The sequence below is a fragment of the Medicago truncatula genome, chromosome 8 (assembly GCF_003473485.1).
Source record: "Medicago truncatula cultivar Jemalong A17 chromosome 8, MtrunA17r5.0-ANR, whole genome shotgun sequence".
NCBI classification, from domain to species: domain Eukaryota; kingdom Viridiplantae; phylum Streptophyta; class Magnoliopsida; order Fabales; family Fabaceae; genus Medicago; species Medicago truncatula.
In genome coordinates this window covers 26,943,719-26,970,525 of record NC_053049.1, presented here as the reverse complement: position 1 = coordinate 26,970,525, position 26,807 = coordinate 26,943,719, and the positions used below count along the sequence as shown (strand labels likewise).

Genomic DNA, 26,807 nt, shown 5'->3' with positions numbered 1-26,807 from the left:
TATTTTATTTTATGGATCTTGATAAACAATGTCCTTCCAGCAATTTTTAAGGATTTTAAATTAAAAAGCAATTCATTGAAAAAGTTTTATACTTTAATTTCTGATGTATTGAATGTAAAATTTTCATAAAATTTAGTATCTAAAAACCTTAAAAATGTTTCAAAAACACTCGTTAACATTTCTTTATTTTATTAGTATCAACTTAATTATCAATACAAACTCAAATAAATATACATGAAAAAAAGTTTATATGGTCACAATGATCTAAACAAACACCAAACTACAAATAATTTGATTATTTTAAAGGGTTAAATATGTTTTTAGTCCATATAAAATCATGAGTTTTTAAGTTTAGTCCCTATAAAATTTTAATGGTAATTTTCGTCCTCCAAAATATGTAGTTTGTAAAAATAGTCCTATTTTGGAAACTTTTTAGAAAAAATGGATATTTTTAGTCCTCCAAAATAGTTCCTATAAAATGCAAACAGGCAGGGGCGGATCTCTTTGAGGACTGGTGGGAGCCATGGCATCCCCCAACTTTGCTATATATATTATATTAGGCATATACATGCAACAATGTTTCCTTGATCGCAGTGGGAGGGGTACCAACATTTCACTGAAAAGGCGCAGGTTCGAGTCATACTGCCTCCTACTTTTAATTTTTCTACTGTATTTTATATATATTTTTCAAAAAAAGTCCCAAGGAAGAATTGAACCGGCTCCCCCACGCTACATTTTAAGGAACCCAACCACTGGAACTACTGATCACTTGCTGTTATCTTCTGAAATGATTTGATATATAGTATATCGTTTTTTGGCACCCCCAACAAAATAACTCAAGATCCGCCACTGCAAACAGGGACTAAAAATAAATAAAATTTTTGAAATAATTTCTTAACAAGTGTCCTTAGATCATTTGTTAACATAACTCTATTAATATTAACGTGTCTTTCGCTTCCCACTTTTTGTCATTTTGAATGAATAAACGTGAGATTCAAAGACAGAGGTAAGTTGGTTGGAGCTGTAGCTCAAGTAAACCACAAGGGGTTTCCAATTTTTTTTTTTTTAAATGAGTCATACTAACGAACATCTTTAGACCATTTTTTAAAGATTTTTCATTAAAAAATTATTTTTTGAAAAAAATCTTATACTCCAATTACTGATACATTGAATATACAAGTTTTTATAAAAATTTACTACTACATCCGGTCCTATTTATATGAAAAAATTAACTTTTTAGATTCATTAAATAATTGATGTATCTAGCTTAGAAATAGACAAAATACATCAATTATTTAATGAATCAAAAAAATAAATTGTTACTTATAAATAAGACCAGAAGTATCTAAAGTCCTTAAAAAATATCCTAAAGACGCTCATTATTATTTCCCTAATTTTATTAGTATTAGCTTAGTTGTCAATACAAACTCAAATAAATATACATGAAAAATCCTTAAAAAAAAATATACATGAAAAAAAAGGTTATATCGTTACAATAATCTGAACAAACACCAAAATACAAATCATTTGATTACTTCAAAATACAAATTATTTAATTATTTTCTATATGACTTTTTTAAGAGAAGTGTTAGAAACATTTTTTTTAACATTCTACGATATTCACTTTTTAATTTGGTGGAACTCATGTGAGATTGTCTCACCATTTTATGTTAGACTAATTTTTAATATGTGAGATTGTCTCACCATACTATAAAATAAATAAGTATTAAAAAGAATGTTAGAAAAAGAATTCCTTTCCATTTTTCAAGTGTTAAATATGTTTTTTTATTCTATAACTATTTAAAAAAAAAGTCCCTATTAATTAAAATCTTATTTTCAGTCTTCAAAAATATTTCGGTCCGCATCGTTTATGGACTACAAGAAAATATTTCAAAAATCCTATTAATTAAAATCATATATGAACTACAAAATATGATTTTACTATGTTAAATGGAATAAAAACAAAATTTTAAATATTTACGGAGATCAAAAACATATTCGACTTTTAATTTTGCTATTTTAAGTGTCTGTTACGTCTATTGTAAATTGTAATAATGTCACACAACCACACTCATGTCCTCTTAGTTATGTCACCCAACAATTTCTTCGTTGACTGACTTCTGAATTATAGTCTTTTATTTTCCGGTAAAATAAATCAATTTTGCTTGTTGATTTTGGGAAAAAATGTATGATATATAATCTGCTTTTGTACTTTTGACACAGGATAATGATTTCAAGCTTAGGATCTTAAAGTTCATCTTCATCTTCATATATTTCCTTGTCCTGGGCTCTTCTTGACTTGTATCCTCTTTGGCTTTTAATATGTCTATGACCATCTTCATCATCATTCAATTAGCAACACCACATCTTGAAAATTATATTAGAGACATTTGAGAAACTTGAAGCTTCTCTAAACTATATTAAAGACATAAAGCTTGAGAAACTTGGTAAGAAAGGAAATATCATCTCACTTTTTGTCCAAGTTGTCCCTTAGGCTTCTTAATATACTTCAACAACCTTGAGCTTAAAGTACAAATAAAATTTGATTATAAATGTATCCACAATGATAACAAACATGTCCAACTATATTTTTCTGCACAATTATGTAGCAACCTAGTAAGTAGACTAGACACCACCTGCTATAACATAAAAGACAGAAATATTCAACCAAAAACTGATTAGAAAGTTCAGTAATAGAAGATCTTTTCTTCCCATTCTTACACAATGAGTCAATCAAGACGCTCACTACTTTCCTCCAAAGACTGCACCATTAATAGACTTCAAATTAAATTCAAAATAAATAAAAATTGAGAGGGGATACAACATAAATGGATAGAGTACACACGATTTACATGCTTTTGTAATGATCCTTATTCACCTGTAGCAAGAAAATATATTAAGAAAATAATGTACTTCATTCTCATACAACAACAAAGACTGTTGAAAGGACAAACAGGAAGTAGCAAGACATCAATCCAAAAACAATATTGAAAATAACTAGATTGTGTTTGCGCCAACAACCAAAGTCTTGATTTTGATTAGCGTCGCAATAACATCTGCCATATTGATTCTTGCTTCAGGTGAATCTTCACAACAACTCAGGGCTAAACTAAAAATAGATGACATGTGAGTCAATATATAATCAATTTGGTCCCCAGTTATTTGGACTAAATTTGAATCCATGACCTCCATAATTGAATTAGGCAATGATCCACTGATCCATGTCTTCAAGCTTAGTTCTGCAACAAACATATCATCTGTTGGCTTTCTTCTTGTGAAGATTTCCATTAGCATAATCCCATAGCTGTACACATCTCCTTTCACAGAAACAATTCCCTTAGATCCATACTCTGCAAGTTAGTACTAGTTATTACTATTTATAAAATATTCTTAAAAATAAAGCTTAGACACATTAATTACTAATATAACATGTTGATTACAGATGTTTGTGTCGTAGATTTTTTTTGTTTTGTTAACAAAATCAAATAGATTGGTTAGGACTCAAAACACAGAATAAAATGTTACGTAAAGAGAAGAATGACCTGGTGCAAGGTATCCAACAGTAGCTAAAGTCTGTGTATGAGTTTTAGATTGTCCTTCATCCATGAGCTTTGCAATACCAAAATCACTAACATGTGCAACCATATTTTCATCCAACAAGACATTGGAAGGCTTTAGATCACAATGAACCACAGGCATTGAAGAACCAAGATGAAGATATTCCAATGCAGATGCAACATCTATCATTATATTTAACCTTTGCAAGAAACTTAGACAATAGTTATTTGAATATAACCATTTGTCTACACTTCCATTTGACATGAACTCCATCACCAATGATTTGAAATCAAGATTTGAGCAACTGCTGATAATCTTTACCAGATTTCGATGTCGTAGATTTCTCATCGCATTGCATTCTACATCAAAGCTCTTTGATTTTGCCTCTGATTGCAAATCAATTACTTTAACTGCAATCATCTCACCATCAAGAAGCTTCCCATGATAAACAGAGCCAAATCCCCCCCTTCCAAGGAAATTACTCTCATTGAATCCATTAGTTGCTTGCACAATTTCATAATAGGATATTCTTCTTGGAGCTCCTAAAGTTGACAAACCCCTTTCAAGAGTAGTTTCATTTTTCTTCCTTTTATTATGTTTTAAAAGTATGATGCACGCAACAACCAAAATGACTGACACAACTATGGGAAGTATGCATTTGAATATAAGCTTTTTTTCCATTGACCATTTTTTAACTTGCTTACCACATGTAGGTACTTGAAGGCGAGGATCGCCGCAAAGTGCATCATTATGCATAAATGATTGAGCTGTGAAATTTTTGAACCGTCCACCATTAGGAATCTCTCCTTGTAATCTATTATATGAGAAGTTGATGTTTTGAAGATACAAAAGTGATTCTAAGGATTTTGGAATAACACCAGTTAACATATTTTGGGACAAGTCCAAGGAGATCAAGCTTACCATTTGAGCAAGTGATTTGGGAATTGATCCATTCAGTTTATTATCTGCTAAGGAGAGATTCTGCAATGTTTGTAAGGAACTGATGGTTGTTGGAATGTTGCTTGAAATCTGATTTCTTGATAGGTCTAATAGTATAATTGCTCTCAAATTCCCAATCTCAGTTGGAAGATTACCAATGAAGGCATTAGAGGACAAATCTAGCTCTAAGATATCTATGACACTCCAAAGAGAGGAAGGTATCTTAGAGTTGAGACTGTTAGATCCAATGTATAACCTTATAATAGAAGTCATATTTCCCAAACATGTTGGTAAAACTCCAGAGAGCTTATTATTGTCTAGATACAACTCACCCACACTTTTCATTTCACAAAACTCTTCAATAAATGATCCTTGTAGTCCATTGCTGCTAAGATCCAAATACTGAAGTTTCTGCAACCCTTTGAATGTACCAGGTATTGGTCCACTTATATTATTCCCAAAAATAGAAAGAAGTAGCAAGTTGGTCATGTTTCCAACTTCTTGGGGAATATTACCATCAATTCCACATGATTCTGCGGAGAAGAATTCTGAAGTTAGGTTTCCAATTGACTTAGGAAGATTGGATATATGATTCCCTGATAGCTCTAAATATTTCAAATATCTACAATTTGTCAAGGAAGTAAAGAATTGATGAGAATCTTCAATTGTCAAATTGTTGGTATCTATGTTAAATGATTCAAGCAATCCTAAATCTCCAAAAGCAGTATTGGGTAAAGTTCCACTGAATTCGTTGTCATCCAATTGAAATACAATAAGCTTAGAAGAGTTGAATATGTTATTTGGAATATTTCCAACAAAATTGTTTTGATACAAGTGTAGATTATGCAGGTTAGGAAGGCTATATCCCGTATTTGATGGAAGTGTGCCTGAGAGGCTATTCTGATTAACCTCCAAATCAGTGAGTGATGACAAGTTGAAGATTTTGGAAGGAATAGATCCACTTAAGCTATTGTTATACAAGTATAACAGCTCAAGTTTATCAAGATAGCCAATCTCCTCGGGAATCGTACCTGAAAATGGATAAGAAACAATTTTATTAAGATGGTATTCATGGTTATTTCTCGAATACCAAAAGGGACAATAAACTATAGTTCATGTCTTCTCATAAATATGATTGAACAATAATTGACATTATTAGAAAAATAAAAAAGAAATTAAATTTATATATTAAAAAAAAAGTAAAAAGCTAAATACAATAAATTTGTCTTTCTTGAAATATCATGAATTCTTTTCAACAGTTGGATTTTTAGTTTTATGGTGGATGATGTTTGGTTTTTATGTGCTTTAATTTTTATTTATTATTAAAATGAAGAAGGGAAAAAATCACCCATCCACATGCTACTTGTTTCGCCATCCATTCGTGTGTTTCTCCTACTATAGTATAGTATAATAAAATCGTACTCCGACAAAATTTTATCTTATCCGTATAAAGGTCATTTTGTAAATAAAAAAACTAATTTTTTGTGGCATAGATATAGGAAAACAGTTTATTTTCATCTCTTATGTCATAAACAATTTTTTCTCCTCTCTTATGACGCTGCTGTAGGAAAACAATTTATTCTAATCTTTTTTAATCTATTAATCTCATTAATTTACATTTATTAAAAATACTACATACATATTGAAGTTTTGAAAATAGTCATGAGTATTCAAAATTTTATCATATCTCATGAATTTTTAAAATTTTATTATATTGATTCGATTTCCTAATATTAAAACATAAAAATTTATTTATGCAATAAGCACATAAAATCTGCAACGAGTGCGGTACAAATATTTAACGGTGTTTCACATATAGAATAAAAAGATATTTGATAAAAACACTACAGTAATGTTAATATATATGTTGAAAATAATAATAAGTTTTCAAAATTTTCTCATATCGATACATAAAAAAACTGTTTTCGCATATTTAACCACATAAAATCTGTAACCAGCGTGGTGTAAATGTTTAACTGTGTTTTGCATATTAAATAACAAAATATTTAATATAATGTTGACATGATAAAAATAGTCATAAGTTTTTAAAATATTATCAGTGATATATATAAAAAAAATTGCTTATGCAAATATAAGCAAATAAAATCCGCAATGAATGTGGTGTAAATATTTAACTACATTTTTCATATAATACTTTTTATTAGAAACACTACATCAATGTTGATATTTTAAAAATAGTCATAAGTTTTTAATATTTTATCATATCATTAAAATATACCTCGGAAGATATAAACACATAAAACCCGCAATTAACGTGATTGAAATATATAACGGTGTTTTATATATTAAATAACAAAATATTTAATAGGCTAAACTACACTCGGGGTCCTTTAAGTTTGAGATTTGTAACAAATTGGTCCTTTAAGTTATTTTGATCACACATAAGTCCTTTAAGTTTGAGGTTTGTAGCAGATTGGTCCTTTAAATTATTTTGGTCACGCATAAGTCCTTTAAGTTTGTAAAAAAATTCAATTTAGTCCTTCTGTTAACCAAAATGATGATGTGGCAGAAGAACTAAATTGAAGGTTGGCAGCGCATAAATGTTTAGTGGGAATCCCTAGGTAGATAATCTAACTCCAAGTTGCTTTGTTAGTCTACTTTCCCAAATATATCCACCCTTAACCTAAGCCACATTACAACCCTTAAAATCCTCAAAGTGTGTATATAATTTGATTTTGACTGTCTGTTTAGAATTGTTTCAAATTTATAGCAAGGTACATTCATGTGATGACTAGAGTGGGCAAATGTCTTTTATGTAGTTATTTTCTATTTACTATTTAGTACCCTCCCCAGGGTGCCGCCTCAACCAACTTCTAGAAGCCTCTAGAGCTCGGCAGAAAGACTTAAGTACCCTCATTACTTGAAGCTTAAGTCACGATAAAACAGGCCCACAAAGGGCTATAAATACCACCCTTTAAAGCCTTCTCAAGGCATGATCAATAAAATATTAAACCCTATAATATTGATTATTGTACTTTTGCAAGTACATTCCTGAAAAAATGCAAAGAATAAAATATGTTTTTCTTTCGATAATTGAGGATAAACAACAAGTTAAGTTTGGGGCTGTGATGACAGGTCAAATTACGTTATTTTTAGCATGTTTTTCAATCAATTTCAATAGGTTTTACAAGCAGAATGGAGGAATATTAGATCAATTACTTTTGATTTCGAAACATTTGTAATGTTTTCTATATTTGAGTTTGTAATTCTATTATTCCCAAAACATAGCAATTTTATGATGTTTAATTTGTGGTAAATTCACGAAGAGATCATGCATATCGGCAAAGCAAGACATCCACAGATTTGATAGAAGATCTTGGGAAGATGAAGAATGAAGATTCAAGAGACCTTATGAGGCCTTAGAAAGGGAGGAATTTTGTTCCTATGTTCGAGGATGAAACAGCCCGATTTTCGTTAGATTTATTTTTAATTATTTTAATATGTGTTTATATGTCCTTATGTGTGATTATTTATCATTGGGTGCATTATAATGGATTTTAGTGCAAAAAGGGTAGTTTGGTCATTTTGTAAGTAAGGGTAATTTAGTAATTTCATGGTGAGGATTATTTTTTTTAATGTTTCAAGTGAGAACCATTATTTTACTAAGTTACTAGGATGGTGATTAATTTTGAGCCGGTAAGTGATCGTCGTTTCGCCATCCATTATTATTAAAATGAAGAAGGGAAAAAATCACCCATCCACATGCGACTTGTTTCATCTCTTATGTCATAAACAATTTTTTCTCCTCTCTTATGACGCTGATGTAGGAAAACAATTTATTCTAATCTTTTTCAATCTATTAATCTCATTAATTTACATTTATTAAAAATACTACATACATATTGATGTTTTGAAAATAGTCATGAGTATTCAAAATTTTATCATATCTCATGAATTTTTAAAATTTTATTATATTGATTCGATTTCCTAATATTAAAACATAAAAATTTATTTATGCAATAAGCACATAAAACCTGCAACGAGTGCGGTTCAAATATTTAACGCTGTTTCACATATAGAATAAAAAGATATTTGATAAAAACATTACAGTAATGTTGATATATATGTTGAAAATAATAATAAGTTATGTATATATGTGTATACTTGTGTTTTTTCTCAAAATTGATGAAGTATAATGTTGTTGTTGATGAATTGTTGATGAATTCACTTTTGATTGTTGTTGTTGTGATTATGAGTAGTTGTTGTTGATGATTGAAACCTTGGGTAATCTTAACCATATAACTTGAAGTGAATTTGTGTTGTTCTTGAAGTTTTCTTGAAAAATGGATCAAGTGGTGATTTTTGTTAAAATGAAGTTTGATTCAAGTTTTTATATGGATTTGAGTGTCTTTTCATGTTTAGAAACGTTTAGACAAACTTTGGATCAAATTTGGACATTGGGGAGTCAAAAGTGGGATTTTGGGGTGAAAAATGGGTTTTCTCCGAAGCAGAACTCCAGCAACTTGTCACAACTCGCCATGGAGAGTTGGAGGCGAGTAGGAGGTGCTTTCTGTGTGTCAACTCGCCAAGGCGAGTGATTCACTTGCCGGGGCGAGCTGCACAGTGACAGCATCCCCTGTTTCGCGTTCTTGCGTCTTTTTCACACATTTATATTTTGAATTGACCTTTGGTGTAAACATGAATGTTTTATATAATTGTGTTAGCTTTCTAGTGGCTTTGGTTTGACTTTAAAATGATTTTTGATTTTTGAGTTATGACGAAAATACTCTAAGGAGGTTTGAGTGAAATTTTATGAAAATTCCGCATAACTAATTCTAAGTCAACCCAAAACTTATGGATTGTTTCCAACTTCAAAACTTGTGTACTATGAGTTCAATTAAGTTGTTTAAGAATATTTAACCTATATTGTAAGGATCTAACTTGGTTTTGTTTTGAAAATGAATTAGTTTTGCATTATGAGTAAAATGATACGAACTTGTCGTAACTTTATGATTTTGATGATTTTCTCGTAGTCGGCCAGTGAAACACGCATGTATATTCAACTACACTCATATGTGATCTAAGTGTATACATAGTCGAGGCCCTAGAGTCTCAATTAATTTAAAGTTGCAAAATGAGAGACGAATCTTGTCGAAAATAATCTCTAAGACCGATTACCTTATAAATCTTTTGTGAATAGCCTTATATGATTATATGAAGATATGTGAATGATCTCTATGTGATGAACATGATGTTTATCATAGTGCGTTGTATTCCCTCCTTTACTTGAATTGTGAGTAATTGAATAATCGTGATGACATTGGTTGATACTTGTGATCATAATCATGTTGATAATGATAGGTGGTGATGATTATTGTTTGGATTGTGTCTTACTGTTGTGTGGACATGAATACTTGGTAATTCAAATGTAGTTGGAGTTGTTCAATGTAGTCGGAGGTGATCTCCTACATTGTTGTTGTTGCGTAGTTGCATTGTCGAGTCTTACTTGTATGTCCATGCATCATAAGCATTTGGTGGTAAAGGGTGTGAACCTTTACTTCAGAGTAATGTAAGACGGGAGTGTAACCTTACATTTGATGTTTTTGTTGCATCATGGGTGACGGCCTAGACATTGGACATGACGGTACCACATGCATCAAGATGAGTCTAGAACATTGCATATATATGTTTAGATAATTGATAGATAGTGTCATAAGTGCATATGTGATGTTGTTGATTTATGCATTTATGTAATTGTGGAATGTTGTGACCATCTAATTGAATGTAGTATACATATTTGTTGTTGATTATCTCTAATGTTACGGATTAACATGCTTACTTTTCCATACTTGTTATTTGGATTCTGATTGATGTAAATCTTACCCCCAGTGGTTTTTGATCGCCTACCTGTTTGTATGAATGGGTAGACGAAGTGCAGGATTAGTTTGCATTTGGTGAGTTGCTTGGGGATTGCTTGGATAGCGGGAGCTATCTCCGTTATCGTTTCCTCTTGAGTCTTGGGGTAGGCTCTGATCTAGGATATTTGTCTTTATGATTATTCTAGATTGTTTATGCTGGATTTGTATTATGGAGACTTTGCACATATGCCAGGTTTTGGAGATTTCATGTATTGATGATATTTTTGGAGATGTATGATTTATATCCGCTACGACTGTTGAGAATATTTATGTATGCATGTATGTTTGGTTTTTGTTGAAGACGTAGTGTCTATTTCTTGAATATATGCTTTATTCACGTTTTTTTTATCACTTTAATAGAAATAGGGTGTTATAGAGGACATCTTACATAGAAGCAAACACCCGAAAAGGTGAAGAAACCGACGATTTCAACATCATCGGCACTACCAAGCGCACAGATAGGGGTGCCAGGTGCCTAGAAACATGCACAGGGGCACTTGGCACATGAAATGGGGGGCCTTGCTCCTCCCAGCTCTCTCATGAGGAAGGAAGCACTAGGTGCTTCAAGGGAGGAGTCTCTCTCCCCACTCAAGGTTTTTCTTGGGTATATTTTATTTCTTTTGTAACTTGTTTTTAGTTATCATGGGTAACTAAATCTTTTTATGCTAGGGTTCTAAGATGAACCTCTATTCTGTTTGTTGGATAACTATTTGATTTAATGTCCTTTATTCAGTTATTTTCTATTTACTATTTAGTTTTACTATAGTGCGTAAGATTTGTCTCTTCTGAAGCATAAACCTGATTTAGGCACTTAGGTAGTGACATGGCCTAATATTGATATTTATATCTGCATAACCAGAAAGTAATTAGTTAGTAACTAGTTAGTAATTGAGGAAACAAGTGACTTCACCACTTAAATCAACCCAATAAGTCCATTCTCCTCGCACCTTGGTAAGGTAGACACTGATAGGGCTGCCTGTTTGTAGAACTACCGAGAGATAGAGTGTTCTATGTACTTCTTAGATTCATATATGAGAGAACCTTGAGTAACAATGGTCATCATACCTTTAGAAATTTAGGAATTCTAATTTAAGTTTATGTTTCAATTACCCCTAAGGGAGTAAGACCCTACACATAAGGATCACCGTGTGACCAGCAGGTACAACGCAACAGGTGGAAGGATAAACCGAAATCGACTGAGAGAGTAAGACCCCGCACGTAATATTCACTATGCGACCACCAGGCGCAACTTGACATACTGAGTAGGTTATCACGTCCCGACAAACTCATCACTTAGATAGTTGACTTAGAATACTGAATTTGACTTGACTGTTAGTTAGTTCCAAGAAATAAATAGAGTGGATTGAATCCTAACCGTCGCTAACATTCTGCAATCAAACAAGTAACTTTTCTCTTATGCAAACAGATTAAATTGAAAAACTCTAAACCCTTCTTTCTTTATTTATTTTATTGTTCTCAAATAAGTAATGTGAATTGTTTAGACGAAACGACAATCACTGTGGATATGATACTCTACTTATCACTTTATTATTTGGTAAATGATTTGGTACACTTGCCTATATAATCCGACCATCATAGTGCAATAGGATTAAACTACTCTTGGATTGTAGGGGGAACCAGTATAATTGCTTTATATTTGCTCTCTCTCTCTCTCTCTCTCTCTCTCTCTCTCTTTATCTTTGTGTTTCTTTATACCCCTATTCACCGCTGGTGTTCCTGATGATGTTGCATCAACACTAGTTTTTAGTTATGTTTATGTCATTTTTATGACATCTAGAGAGACAACTGCTTGTAAATCATTGTTAAATCAGACCAAAACAGGAACAAGAGCTCAAAGAGAAGAAACTGAGAAAAAGATGAAAAAATTCCTAAGAGTGAATCATCGTGCCACGATGGAGCTTGTTCGTGGCACGATAGGTGAACGTGGGACAAAGGTTTGAGCGCTGGAAATTTCGTGGCATGAAGTAATATGTAACGTGCCACGATGCTAGGTTTTGTCTGCTGCCACATAGGATTAGTGAAGCAATCGTGCCACGATTGGATCGTATCGTGGCACGATGATGGGCTTTTCTGGAACCCTAAATTTTTTCTATATAAAGCCAGTTGCGGCGAAGAATGGGGTATCGATTGTGAAGTGCGATTTTGAGCATAGAAGACACCAGGAGACTGAAGAACAAGCCCTGAATCTCATACCAACTCATAGTTGGTCCAGATTTATGTATGTTCACTCTTATTTATGTTTATAATCGTAAAACCATGAGTAGCTAAACTCTTGGTATGATTGAGCCATGATGAACCTTTGTAATATATGGTTTAGTAGTTGATACTCTCTTATTTAATATATTATTCAGTCTTTATTCAGAATCACTTGTGTTTATTGCTTTCATATAATTGCTTGTATGACTATTAACCCTAGCTTCTTGAATTTATATGAATTGATATTAGGAATTGAATGACTACTAACCCTAGCTTTTAATCCTGAATTAGTAATTCTGTTTGATTCAACATAGGAAGCTAGAGATAGGAAATTGAGAATCATGACATATGAATTAACATCCTGACATCGCTTCCGCGATTATTCAATCGGTTTAAGAGATTAAAAGGTTATAACTTAGGAAAGGGTTTTGATTCAAGAGATTGATCAAAACCAATTTGTTAATTTGTCGTAAAGAATGAATAGTAATTAGTAAATAAGGGAGGTAACTACTAATATAGAACAATAGGGGATTCATCGGCTTAATCATTCTTCTTTAATCATCTTTTCAACACTTTTTACTTACGTTTGTTACACAAAAATCATCTGCTTATGGCAATGAAAATAACTTTTACATATCCTAAAATAATAACGTACTTGCTATAATTGGAATTAATACAATCCTTGTGGAACGATATTTATTACTACTTCGATAGTTATTGGTACACTTGCCAAATATCTATCAAGTTTTTGGCGCTGCTGCCGGGGACTGTTGATTTATTTCAACAAGGCAATTGCGTTTTAATTTAGGATTTCTGCAATTTATTTTCTGTTTTAAAAATTATTTCTTGTTTCAGTATTCATTAATTATTTTGTATTGTGCAGTGCTACTGAGGTATTTTGCTGTTTATGCGATGTAGACGTAGTTCCGAAGACCTCGAGTACGATCCTGAGATCGAAAGGACTGCAAGAGCTAACCGGAAAGTTGTCTGGTTATCTAAGTCAGTTCCACTGGGTACACACACACATTACCAGATCCGACACTTATTGAAACTAAAACAACCACCTCTCCTAAGTTAATCACAATGGAAGAGGTTAACCCACCAGCAGCAAGGCCTAAGTTGGGAGATTATGGGCTAGCAAATCACCGTGGTCGCCTAACTCATGTGTTCCGACCTGCTAATCCTGTTGCTTTTGACATCAAAGCATCAGTTCAGAATGGATTGAAGGAAAGACAATTTGATGGTATCGAGACCATCAGCCCTCATGAACATCTAAGCCACTTTGCTGAAACTTGTGAGTTTTGTGTTCCTCCAGCAAATGTTACTGAAGACCAAAAGAAACTCAGGCTATTCCCGTTCACTTTAACCGGTAAAGTATTTCCCTATGTCCAAGTACTTGGATAAGAAGCAAGAAATAGCAAGCTTTTAGCAAGGTGAAGGTGAATCACTTTATGATGCTTGCGAAAGATTCAATTTGTTACTGAAGAGATGTCCAGGCCATGAGTTTTCTGATAAACAATATCTCCAATTCTTCACTGAAGGGTTAACTCATAGCGACAGAATGTTTCTAGATGCCTTAGCTGGAGGTAGTCTAAGGGTAAAAACTGATCACGAAGCTCAAACTCTAATTGAAAACTTGGCCAGCAATGAGTACCATGCTGAAGCAAAAAAGAAAGAAAGAGGTGTTTTTGGGGTAAGTGACACTACTTCCATACTAGCTAATCAAGCAGCCATGAATAAGCAAATCGAAACTCTAACCAAGGAGGTACATGCTTACCAATTGTCTAACAAACAACAAGCAGCTGCAATACGGTGTGATTTGTATGGTGAGGGCCATCCTAATGGTGAGTGTGTACATGAGGGAGCTAGTGAAGAAGCCAACTATGTGAACTATCAGAGGTAAAACCCTTACTCCATGAACAAGCACCCTAACTTGAGTTACTCCAACAACAACACCTTAAATCCTTTGATGCCTAATCCTCAACAACAACAACAACAAAGAAAGCCTTCAGGTCTTGAGGAAACAATGATGAATTTCATGAAAATGACTCAAAGCAACATTGAAGAAATGAAGAAGAGTCAAGATCTTGAAAGGAAGAACAATGAAGCCTCAAGGAAATTGCTTGAAACACAACTTGGGCAATTAGCTAAGCAGTTGGCTGAACAGAACAAAGGGGGATTCTCAGGTAATACTAAGGAGAACCCTAAAAATGAGACTTGCAATGCTATTGAGTTGAGGAGCAAAAAGGTTTTGACACCTTTAGTTCCTAAAGTTCCTAAGAAGGATGATGAAAAGGTTGTAGAGGTAAAAGAAGATGATGAAGTTGAGGAAGTAGTTGAAAAAGAAACTGAATATGTTGAAGTTGAAAAAGAGAGTGATCAAGGTGTAGTTGAAAATGAAAGGAAGAAAAAAACAGAGGGAGAAAAAAGTGAGAAGTTAATAGATGAAGACTCGATCTTGAGAAAGTCTAAGAGCCAAATTTTGAAGGATGGGGATAAACCACAAATTATTCCATCTTATGTGAAGCTTCCATACCCTCATCTAGCCCAAAAGAAGAAGAAGGAGGAAGGACAATCAAGAAATTCATGCAACTCTTCTCACAACTTCAGGTGAATATTCCTTTTGGTGAAGCTCTCGATCAAATGTCGGTTCATGCTAAATTCATGAAAGAAATGTTAACGGGGAGAAGAAAGCCAAAAGATGATGAGAACATTTCTCTTTCCGAGAATTGTAGTGCTATTCTTCAAAGCAAACATCCTCCTAAGCTTAAAGATCATGGTGCTTTTACTATTACTTGCTCCATTGGGCCGGTAGGCATTGGGAGAGCTTTATGTGATTTAGGGGCCAGTATCAATTTGATGCCCCTTTCAATGATGAAGAAGATTGGAGGAGGAGAGCCAAAACCAACAAGAATGACCCTCACTCTAGCTGATCGGTCAATTTCTTATCCCTTTGGTGTACTTGAAGATGTGCTTGTGAAGGTTAATGATCTAATATTTCCTGCTGACTTTGTAATCCTCAATATGGCTGAAGATGAAAAGGCCAGAACTTAGAAATATCACAAAAGAGAAAAGGTTGCTTATATTGAATCAGATGAAAGCAACCAAGAATTTGACATAGCTTTCGGCGATGTCGAAACAAAGGAGGTTGACATTGCTGAACTAAGACAGGCCCCCTTATACGTGTAAATCGTTAAAGCCCTCTGATGGGAATAATCATATCGAACCAAGCAATGAAAGATATGTTCCAAAAACATATACATTCGACGTAATCAAATGCGACAAGATTTATGATCTCTTAGTTGCTGATGGTCAAGTGGTAGCACCTAAGGATGTAAAAACCCCACCACTAGAACAACGTCAGAAAAGAGATTTTTGTAAATACCATAATTTTATGGGACATAACACCTATCGATGTTCCCTTCTCAGGGATTTGGTTCAGAAGGGTCTCAATGAAGGCAGATTGAAATTTGGAAAAAAGCCAAAGCCTCAAATGCAATTAGACTCTGATCCTTTGAAAGATGCGAGTATGATGTACACTGACATTGCAGACTGCAATATGGTCGACTCAATTATTGATGTTGTTGAAAACCTATCTGTCGAAGCAGAAGTGGAAACAAAAACTGATATTGCAGAATGTCAAATGGTGGACATCACTAAAGATGTAGAACACGTCGAAGAGACTACTCCAGAGCTTCAGTTTGACGATAAGTTAAAGACAACCTACCCTACAGATGAAGAAGAATTTTGAGGTAATGGTCTGCCCTAGATGTAGTGCTGTATTTGACAAAGAGGCAACTAAAGGCCTCGAAGATTCTATCCCAAAACCTAAGAAAAGGGGCAAATGGTATGGTGATCATAGACCTAAGTTTTTCTTTACAAAGAGTTATATTCCTTTCATCAATAACTCTTCGACCATCAATTATGTCAATAAGAGTGGTCAACGAAAAACTTTGGTTCCTTATGCACCCAACCAGAAATGGGTTCAGTCTACCCATAAGAATGTGCAACATGGGAAGAACAATGTGGTGAAAAGAAGCATCAGTGTTGTTGATAACAACAAAAATTGTACTACCTTTGAGTTGAAAAAGTATGCTTATAGCAACAACTACAAGGGAAAGAATCCCATGACAAGGACTCAATGGAGAAGGTACCAGAGGTCTAAGAAAGACATTGCTAAGGAAGAGTTATGCACACATCATAAAATAATATTCTACGCATTTCACGAGAGAGTTCTAGACACTTCTCTCTGCTGCATACGTTTAATACTCTGTTTTTATACTACTAACCGACTTCTACACCTCTCTAGAACCTTTTTAGTGCTTGTTTGGTTACACGTTTTCTGTAGCCAAAAGCACGTTATGCTCAAACACGGTTTGAACGAAAAGTGTGTTGTTTGGATAACATGAAAATCGATTCTGGGCGACGTGATTCTATCCCCAAACGTAGGTCATGCCAAAGCTACAAATTGAAGCTTCCACGACAAAGCAAAATCAAGTTGGGATTTTAACTTTCTGTGATTGGTGTTATTTACCAAATTATCCATAACTTTCTTCTTCACTTCACCCAGATTCAGTATTCACACCAACTACTTGTTGAATTTTACTTCTGAAACTTACAACAACATTGATCTGAATTTCCCTATCTAAATTGAAGGCCATAACATAAGTACTAAATGATGAAGAAATTGTAGAATGGAAGGAAATTATGGAGGGATGCAGGAAAAAGAAACAATATTGAGAGATAAAGGGTGTGAACCATTGTACCAGTTGTGGAAAAACGGAAGAGATACACAGTAGAGGGTACAAATCAAGATAAATTATTTTTTAGTTAATTGGGTTGCAGTTAGAATTCTACTCTTTACCCAAACACTTTTGTTCATTCCCAGAGTAAATGACCAAAATACTCCTACGCATGTTAACTCACGCTAGTTTTAATTTCTACGTGAACTCACGTTAATTTTAAACAATGACTCCAAGGCAAACCTAGGAAAACCCTCCAATAGAGTAAAACGCAACAATTTCAGTTGTTTTGGCTCAACAGTCATATGCTCCTAAAAGATAAAGGTTCCACAACAAACCATGTGATTGCTCAATAAACCTTATTAAAATTACTAACCAAGTTTAACAACAACTTTTGAAGATTGCTCAAAAAACCTTACTAATAACTAACCAAGTTTAACAACAACTCTTGAAATGTGTTGCATTGCCATAATCCAGACTGAAAAACTATTAGCATCCCTATCTGGAAATTGTTAGTTCCAAGACAAACAAAGCTACATAGTAAATTGAAGGCATCAATCTCTGATAATACTGTTCAAAATAACACAGGGCCAACCACATACAGGAACAAATTGTATCATCTTTGTATGTGTAAAAGTCCTGCTCATATATCATCATCTTGCTCTACAATCTATACTAAAGCAATTTAGTAAATCAGAATGAAGAGAGAACTACAAGCACCACTGATATCAAGCACCAACCAAAGCATATGTTTGTTGTTCTTCAATCAATAATGATGCTTGAGACAAGGATTATCGGGAACGTGTGAAAGACAAATTGCATGCAAAAGATTGTAAAAAAATGATTTGGGGTTTTTGTTCTAATTGAAAGCTAGATTCATCTTCGCATATAAAATATCTTAGATCAATGACAAAATAAATTCTCACCAAGTTTCCTGGACAAACGCCATTACACAATCTTCTTGAGAGTACGATATGATATACATTTTCTAAACTTAAGTAGCCACAATACCAGAAGAAGCAGTAGGAGTGCCTTTGAGTCATTGTTTAAAAAAAAAAAAAAAAAAAAAGTAGCACAATTTTGGTTGGAGCCGTGGTTGTTGTATCAGCAAAAGGGGTGCCTTGGAGTCATTGTTTAAAATTAACGTGAGTTAACTCACGTAGAAATTAAAACTAACGTGGGTTAACTCACGTGAGTTAAGTTAACATGTGTAAGGGTATTTTTGATATTTACTTTAGAAACGAGCAAAAATGTTTGGATAAAGAGCAGATTTCTTGCATTTATTTCTTTCCGTTTCTTTTTTATTGGGTTGGGTCATAATTAAGTTTCTTTTGTTGTGAAAAAAAAAGTCATTTTTTTTGGTTCAAAGTTGGGTTGGTCGTAGCTTATTTTTATTATCAGTGATCCAAAAGTTAAATTAACTTAATGAATTCTTCAAAAAAAAGTTAACTTAATGAAAAAAGAAATAAAATAATGTTAAAAAAGGGTTATAATTTAAATAAATTAAAAGGGTAAGTTGGTCATTTAATGTTCAATATATATTTTGATTCAAATTATCCAAACAACATCAACTCATAAGAATCAATTTTAAATAAATGTATCCAAACATAATTCATTCATATCCAACTCACTTTTAACCAAAATCAATTCTCTTAAACTCAATTTTATCAAAATCAATTCTTACCGCCGCCATACCAAACACACTTAGACTAAACCACTTATTATTTCATTGGACTTAACACTTTATTATCCAACTACACACATATACACACGTCATTAAATCTAGTGATGAGAAAATTATGAAAATAATTTATTCTGAATTTTTAATTCTATTTCTTAAGGGTTAACTATGCATTTTTTTACGAAAAGTTGTTCATATTAAAGAACATTTTCAATTAAGAGACTATTTTATTTAAGAATATTAAGAGAAAATGATTCTAAAATAAAAAGATAAAATTCAATAAAAATAAATAAATGAATGCTTTTTAAATGCTTCTATGAAATGTAAAATAATTGAAAATGATCAATACGCATCTTATTTCGGGTAAATATGTCGAGATAGAAAATAAAACATACCTGTCAAAAAGTTTGATGCTAAATATATGTGTATCAACGATGTGCAGTTACCAATTGATCGTGGAATGCTTCCTTCAAATTGATTGTTGTTTAAAATACAATATTCGAGTTGAGGAAGCTGATTGAAAAAATCATTTGGTAGTCTTCCATTTAAATTGTTAAAGCCAAATTCGACCACCCTCAAAGATGTCATGTTGTCAAGCGATGGAATTTCACCTGCATGTGTGTAACATTAATATCACATTTAATATTTATTTATTTATTCGGACAAGTCATCAAATTTTCTGACTTGACATGTTGTGATCTTGACTCATTTTCTATTTTTGGATTGGAATTATTTGGTGTTATGCTGCTTTGTCTGTATTTGGTTAGCGATTTTACAGGTTTAAGCGATGTATCTGCTGATTCGCTTGTGTCATCTTGTAATTGAGGATATCTTGTACGTCTTGTGCTTGGTATTGGTGTTAGTAATATTTTGCTAAAAAATTCTTTTACGAGTATTCTGACTAAAATATGCTAGTTGGGATTGTAGGAATCAACACTATTTAGTGTGTTTCCTTATTGGTTAAAAACGTAGGGATGATATTTCGAGAGTGTTCTAAATAAAATATGTTTATGCATGTCCTTATTTTTTCTTTTCCTTTCTTTTTGAATAAAATTTAAATTATAAATAAAATAGATATATTTATTAACTAGTCTATTGTCACAGATTGGGATTATTTTTTTCCAAACAAGCGGTGAAAGAATTGAGGATCCTATAAGGCAAATACTTTTAATTTTGTATTTTTACTAAGAAATTCTTTTACGAGTTAAGAAGAATTATGAGACTTTTTAGCAAGCAATAAGTTATCTTATAATCAATAGATTATAACTTATAAGCTCATATGACTAATTAAAAAAGATATATTTGGTAACCGTTATTTGATTACGAGTTCATAACTAAAAAGTTTACTAGCTTTAAGCTTGTCATTTTTTTCTAACTTTTACAACTGTTGTCTTAATTGAAAAAAAAATGTTTTTCATTTAATTTCATATTCATAATAAGTTAGTTGATAGCTAATAATAGATGACTTATAAGTTAATCGAACCACCAGTGTTATGATGCCTCAACCGCTCTTTTTGTGACTTGTGGGATCTATTACATCTTAAACTAAATTTTTTTTTTGTTACAGTCTTAAACTAAAATTTGAATATTATAGTGATAATAAATTGGAAAGAGATATATAGTTTTATGGAAATTTAAAAAAAAATTGGATTGCGGCCAATCTTAAATAAAATCTTAGAAATACGGATTTCGCAAAACAGACATTGTTGTCAACGACAAAATCTTACCTGAAAGCTGGTTATCACCTTTAATTTAACAATGAAAAAAAAGGAAAGACAAATACTTAATCAGGATAGTTCGAACACCCAATCAAAATAAATAGTTAAATACTACCTTCATCACTAAAAATAAAATTGTCTTATAAAATAAGTTGTTTTACAATATTAATATGAATTGTTAATAATATTTTATTTTCCATCCTTTAAAAAAAAGAATATTTTTCTATCATATAATTTACCATGTTGATCTACGAATTTTGATTAAAATTTTGATTAGGAAAGAGACATCCCATGTTGATCTAGGAATGGTTCATCAATAATCTCTTTGATGTAAAATCTAAGAGTGCATCAATGTGAGTTGTCAATTGATCTTGGAATGGTTCTTCAAATTGATTGTTGCATAAAGTGAGATTTCCAAGTTATGGAAGCCTGTTGATAAAATCAGTTGGTAGACTTTCATTTAAATTGTTATTGTCAAATCTAACATCCCTCAAGAAAGTCATGTTGTTAGGCGGTGGAATTTTACATGCATATGTGTAACTTTTACATCTAAGTATCAACGTAATGTCCAAGTTCATTATTTTGGGGCTATTTATTTTTTATAATTAAAATTTTGATTAGGAGATAGTGACCAATGTAAGGTCATTGGGAACCAATAATTTCATTGAAAAGTTACTATAAAATTCTAGTATAATCTAGTAATTAACATCCAAGTACATTTGTATGAACAAAAAATCTAACCATCATATCGACCAAAATTAATTTTTCTTTATATTTTAAGCAACAGAAATAAACCTTAACTTGCTAAAAATAAATAAATAAATAAATAAAACTTAACAAAATCTATAAAGTTAGAATCCCCAATTTTTTTCTCAATTCAACCCTAGAAACAAGAATTTTTTTCTTAGATTGTTTTTTTGTATGAAGTTGAACCAACCCACAGAAATTGACACGCGAACTTGAGATCTTAAATAAAGTTAAGAAAAGCACACCACCAAAATTATAAAGTTATATCTTTTTAATCATAAATAAAAACCTTTATATATACTTTCATTTCATCTCTCTATCTTCTCATACAACGTTGCTTCTTCTCTCGTCAATCATCTTCTCAATTGCGGTCTCTTTAGACCTTCGGTTCACTCACAATTGTCCCGATAAAATGACAGCAATTTTAAGGGTGTAGAATGTATATGGTAAAACATTTGCTTTGCAATTTATGGGTAAAACGTCAGAATTGAAAGAGGAGTTGAAAAAGAAAGAGATATGCATCAAAGGACAAAATATAAAAATTGAAAATAATAATAAAGTATTTGGGTGGTTTTATTGAATTCTCTTGGGTTATATTTATAGGGTTGTTGTTTGATTTAGTCACAATAATGTTTGCTTGTTGTTTACGTTGGAAGGTTTATTTATGTTGTTTAAAAGAATCATGCAATGAGTTACAAGTTAAGGTTCATGGTTTTTAGCCGAATTGAAAATCGCAGTACTGCATCCTTGGTCTTTGGGTTGTAAATGATGGATAAAGATGGAATTTTACGGTTCACGGTTTTTATTTATTAAACAATTTCAATTTATGGTTTTTAGATTTTTTTTTTACTTATTTAATTAGATTAATTGGAACTTACTATTAATTATTGAATATAGAATTTACAAGTAATAAAAGTTTAAGTTTAATATGTGGATTCAATTTGTATAATGTCACATCATTTTATATTGTACCTCACCACAAGTTGGAAAAATTAAAGGACCAATATTACGAATTTAGAAATGAAGGACAAAATTCCATAAATCGAACAAAAAAGGGAGAAAAACTGTAACTAAGCCAATTAATGTACATATAGTTTATTATTTATTTTTATATAACAGTAAAAATGGTTGTAAGACATAAATGTTATATTAATAGAAAATATTTGTATCCGAAACAAATTTAATAGAAAAATTTACTTATAAATGTTGATAGTTATTTGTTAGAAAGTTTTATAATGGATCCGTTTGTTATAACTTTTTTCAAAATAGATTTTCATATGTTGTGGTAGGTCAATTGTTTAACCATACTGCTTTTTTATAATTTGGAGGAATAGGAATAGCTAACTATGGTTCTTTATTGAATAGATGAGATTGCCAGAAGCACAAAAAATGTAAATCCAATTCTAATCACATTAGATACCAAATATGTTATGAATGTGAAGCAGATTGCAAACATGTATTATAACTTTGATTTGTCCCCATCTTAACACTCAATACAGCCTAAAAATGATTCATTGTGTTAACAAATTGTGCATGGAATTAACAAATTGTGCATTAAGAAATTTGTAGGTAATACCGTTACTTTTTTTTAATAACCTAACACGATTTGTAATAGTGGGAACACATGTTGTGTCTTTGGAGAATCTTCGGTTAATGTTTAAGATGTGAATGACATTGATTGATATTTATATTTTAATTTTCCTCTTCAAGTTAACATTTCAATATCAGGAAAATGGAATGGAGGAATATTAGAAACTAATTTTATCTTGACAGAGTAAGTTTGAAAATTTATTGGACATGATATAATTTTGACTTAAATATGTAGTTAGTCCCCGTAAGTTGGCGAGATTTTGGTTTTCGTTCATGCATTTTTTCTTTTTTAAAAAAAAAACAAAAAACAAACCATGTAAGTTGCAAACGTTTTGATTTTAGTCCTTACTATTAAAAAAAAACTGATTTGGCAAATAGAGGTTGACGTGACAAACATTTGGCTGAGTCATATAATGGAGGACCAAAACCAAAAAAAAAAGTAATAAATCGGAGGACTAAAACCAAAATACTCCCTCCGTCCCAAATTATAAGCAAAAAAAAAAAACACACTTATTAAGAAAACTTAAACATAAGAATTTAGAGTATAGTTTTTTGTGTTTTCTTTGGAAAACGTTTTATAGGAGGATATAATAAAAACAATTTTCATTGGCTATTGGTTATGGAAAAAATGAAAGAGATAGAAAATTGAATGTAATTTGCATTTAATTTTATGAGAATAAACAAAAGTTTTTCTTGGGAAAGAGATTTTTTTAAAAAACAAGATTAAATAGGATAAAAGTTTGTCTTTTTTGCTTATATTTTGGAACAAAGAAAATGAGTTTTTTTTCCTTATATTATGGGACGGAGGGAGTGAAGTCATAAATCGAAAAAACAAGCAAACAAAAACACTCAACACTTTGATATTTCTTTGATCATTCTCTCCTTGTCCACTTCATCGTCCTCTTCCTCTTCCTCTTCCTCTTCCTTTTCTTCTTCTTCTTCTTCTTATTCTTCTTCTTCCAAAAAAAAAAAGTCATAAATCTGAACAACAAGCAAAAAGCAAAAGAAAAACACTCAATCACTTTGATATTTCTTGCACCTCTCTCTCCTCTTCCGCGTCCTCTTCCTCTTCCTTTCCCTCTTCCTCTTCCTCTCACATAATGTCGACGTTATCAAACCGCATATCACCTAGCCATTCCAAAGCATGAGATATTTTTTATTTTTTTTATTTTTCAAAAATCCCCCAAAATTGCTTTTCATTTTTATAATATTCATCATAGTGTTGCAAATGAAAGGTAGTAGTTTTAGGATGTCAACATAGTTAAAATGTCTTTATTGTCATGTCAATGATTTGGACTCTAATTTTTAATTGTAAAATCTAATTAATAACATGTGCATTACTTCTAAGATATTATGCAGCAAAAAAATGGTAAATAATTCATGAAAAAAATTAGTAAAATTTATAAAAAGAAAAGGAGAATAAATTAGTAAAATAACAATTATATTTCTTTCATTTTCATCTTTTCTTAATATATATGTAAAATGGTCAAATGCATAATAAATATTATGGAAAAGAGTAATCAATTCTATATTAAAATTCTTAAATCACAAATAGTGAAAAACAAACAAAGATGACGCATTATATCTGAGGTTGTAGTACCTGAAAAGCAGTAAGAAAATAAATAGAAAACTTTGAGTAAATATATGTTTGAAATTGTTTGAGGTATTGGTCTGTTGTGACCAGTATCCAATTCTTTCAACCACTGAATGTTGCCAATAAATTCATAAGTTTCCCAGGATTACATGAATTCCAACTTCAAACTCACTATAATTGATATGAAGAACTTTTAATCGGTGTAACCGACATAACTCTTTAGGAAACTGACCATCGAAGCTATTGTTTTTCGGGTCAAGCTTAACAAGGAATGACAGATTCTTAGGGATGGCAATGGGTACCTAATGGGTAGGGTACTACAAATGCCCATCCCCATACCCGCATTTGTAAAAATTACTCGTACCCGTGCTCGTACCGTCGTGGACAACAACTTTAGTACCCTTTCCCATACCCTATGGGTACCTAAGTGCCTGTACCCGCACCCATTACCCGCACTTTAACTATGAAAAGACAATAAAAATATCACAATTGAAATAAAACTATGGTTTAAATCTTTTAAAATTAAATATGAATCTTAGTATTTAGTCAAATTAAAAACATCCAAAATATCTTTAAAAACTTTACACCGGCAGGATGGAGTTGTTATTGTATTAAGCAGTTTTTTGGTTTAGGTTAAATAAATTTTTTAATTATACACTAAAAATAAATAAATTACTTATGATATTAAATAAATATGTATATGCGGGGTTGCGGGGCTGGGCAGTATAATACCCTTACCCGTGCCCATCTTCAATTAAATTTGTGGGTATTACCCGGACCCATCCCCAGACCCATGATAGCGGGGTTTTACCCTACCCATTGTGGGTATTTTATGCGGGTATCCGTTGGGCCTGGGTCCAATTGTCATGCCTAAAGATTCTCCAAGTTTAGGAAAACGATAGAATCATGCTTCAGATAATATTTTTTAATGATTATTTCAATGTTTTTTATATTTATTGTCAACTTTATCATTAATCTTTTGTTATTTCTTGATGTAAATGACATTGCAAATACTTCATGACACATAATTTGGGCTTCCACGCCCAATTTCTGTGGAGTTTATTATGAATTTTTATAAATTAGTCATATGTGCAGCTGTTAGTGTGGTACGGGAGGAGTAATAAATCCAATATTGAAATTATAAAATCATAAATAGTGTGAATACAAGAAATATAGAAAATATGACACATAATATCAGAGCTAGCATTACCTGAAAAGTAGTTATGATGTAAAGCAAGATATTCAAGTGAAGACATGTTTGAAATTGTTTGAGGTATGGGTCCAAACAACATGTTTCCACTAATATCAAAACTTTTTAACTGGCGAAGATTACCAATCGATTGGGGAAGAAAACCTCTAAAATTGTTAGCGCCAAGATGCACAATTTGAAGTTGTGATAAGTCCCCCAACGCTTCAGGAATTCCTCCAACAAACTCATTAAAGGCGATAGAAATAACCTTCAATCGATGCAACCGATATATCTCTTTAGGAAACTGACCATTGAAGCTATTGCTGGAGAGGTTAAGTATAACAAGGAACGACAAATTCCCCAGGTTTGGGGAAACAATACCTCTAAGACTCATGTTTTGGAGATTCAAACTATGGACTCTGTTGTGTCGCTCATCACAAGTGACACCAACCCAAGTGCATACAGGAGAGGATGTTGACCAATTATTAGACAACATATCATAGGGGTCTGAAGTAATTAGTGATTTGAATGCTAAAAGTGAAGATTGATCAGTTGTGATGTTTTTTGTATTCGTAGCTAAGCAAGCCACAAAACAATGCAATGATATCAAAAAAAGTAAGAGACGAGATAATACATTCACCATTTTTCCTTAGTGTGTGTATGAGAGACGAGGCAAGGGGCTGATGGGATGATACATATATAGTGGTTTAAAAATGAGTTTCCTACGCTATTATTAATAATATTAACGTTTATTTCACTCTCTACTTTTCGTCATTTTGTGTAAATGTGATAGATTCTCATACCGAGAGTGTTGGTAGGGGCAGTGCTTCAAATCAACCAAGTCTAGATAGATAGATAGATATTGGAATGATTTTTGCCCAAGTTGCAATTTAAAAGTCAGTCAATGAAAAAAGGACAAGAGTATAGCGTACATAATTGCATGGAAAATTCTA

At 32.1% G+C, this 26,807-nt stretch overlaps 1 protein-coding gene across 1 annotated transcript; it reads right to left on the bottom strand.

Annotated features, from left to right (window-relative positions):
* Positions 1 to 2,882: 2,882 nt before the first annotated feature.
* On the bottom strand, positions 2,883 to 26,534 carry LOC25502767 (receptor kinase-like protein Xa21). Its single transcript, XM_013590321.3, has 4 exons — positions 25,876 to 26,534; positions 19,412 to 19,627; positions 3,543 to 5,528; positions 2,883 to 3,350 (listed from the first exon to the last, which is right to left on the bottom strand). The coding sequence occupies exons 1-4, from the start codon at positions 26,495 to 26,497 to the stop codon at positions 2,998 to 3,000; spliced, it is 3,177 nt and encodes a 1,058-aa protein (XP_013445775.3). The 5' UTR covers positions 26,498 to 26,534; the 3' UTR covers positions 2,883 to 2,997.
* Between the last annotated feature and the right edge of the window lie 273 nt (positions 26,535 to 26,807).

Coding starts and splice junctions, on each gene's coding strand:
- LOC25502767 (XM_013590321.3), bottom strand. CDS start 26,497: ATGGTGAATGTATTATCTCGTCTCTTACTTTTTTTGATATCATTGCAT. Junction 19,628..25,875: donor ACATCATAACTACTTTTCAG/GTAATGCTAGCT, acceptor ACACACATGCAG/GTGAAATTCCATCGCTTGAC. Junction 5,529..19,411: donor AGCATCAAACTTTTTGACAG/GTATGTTTTATT, acceptor ATCCATTTTCAG/GTACGATTCCCGAGGAGATT.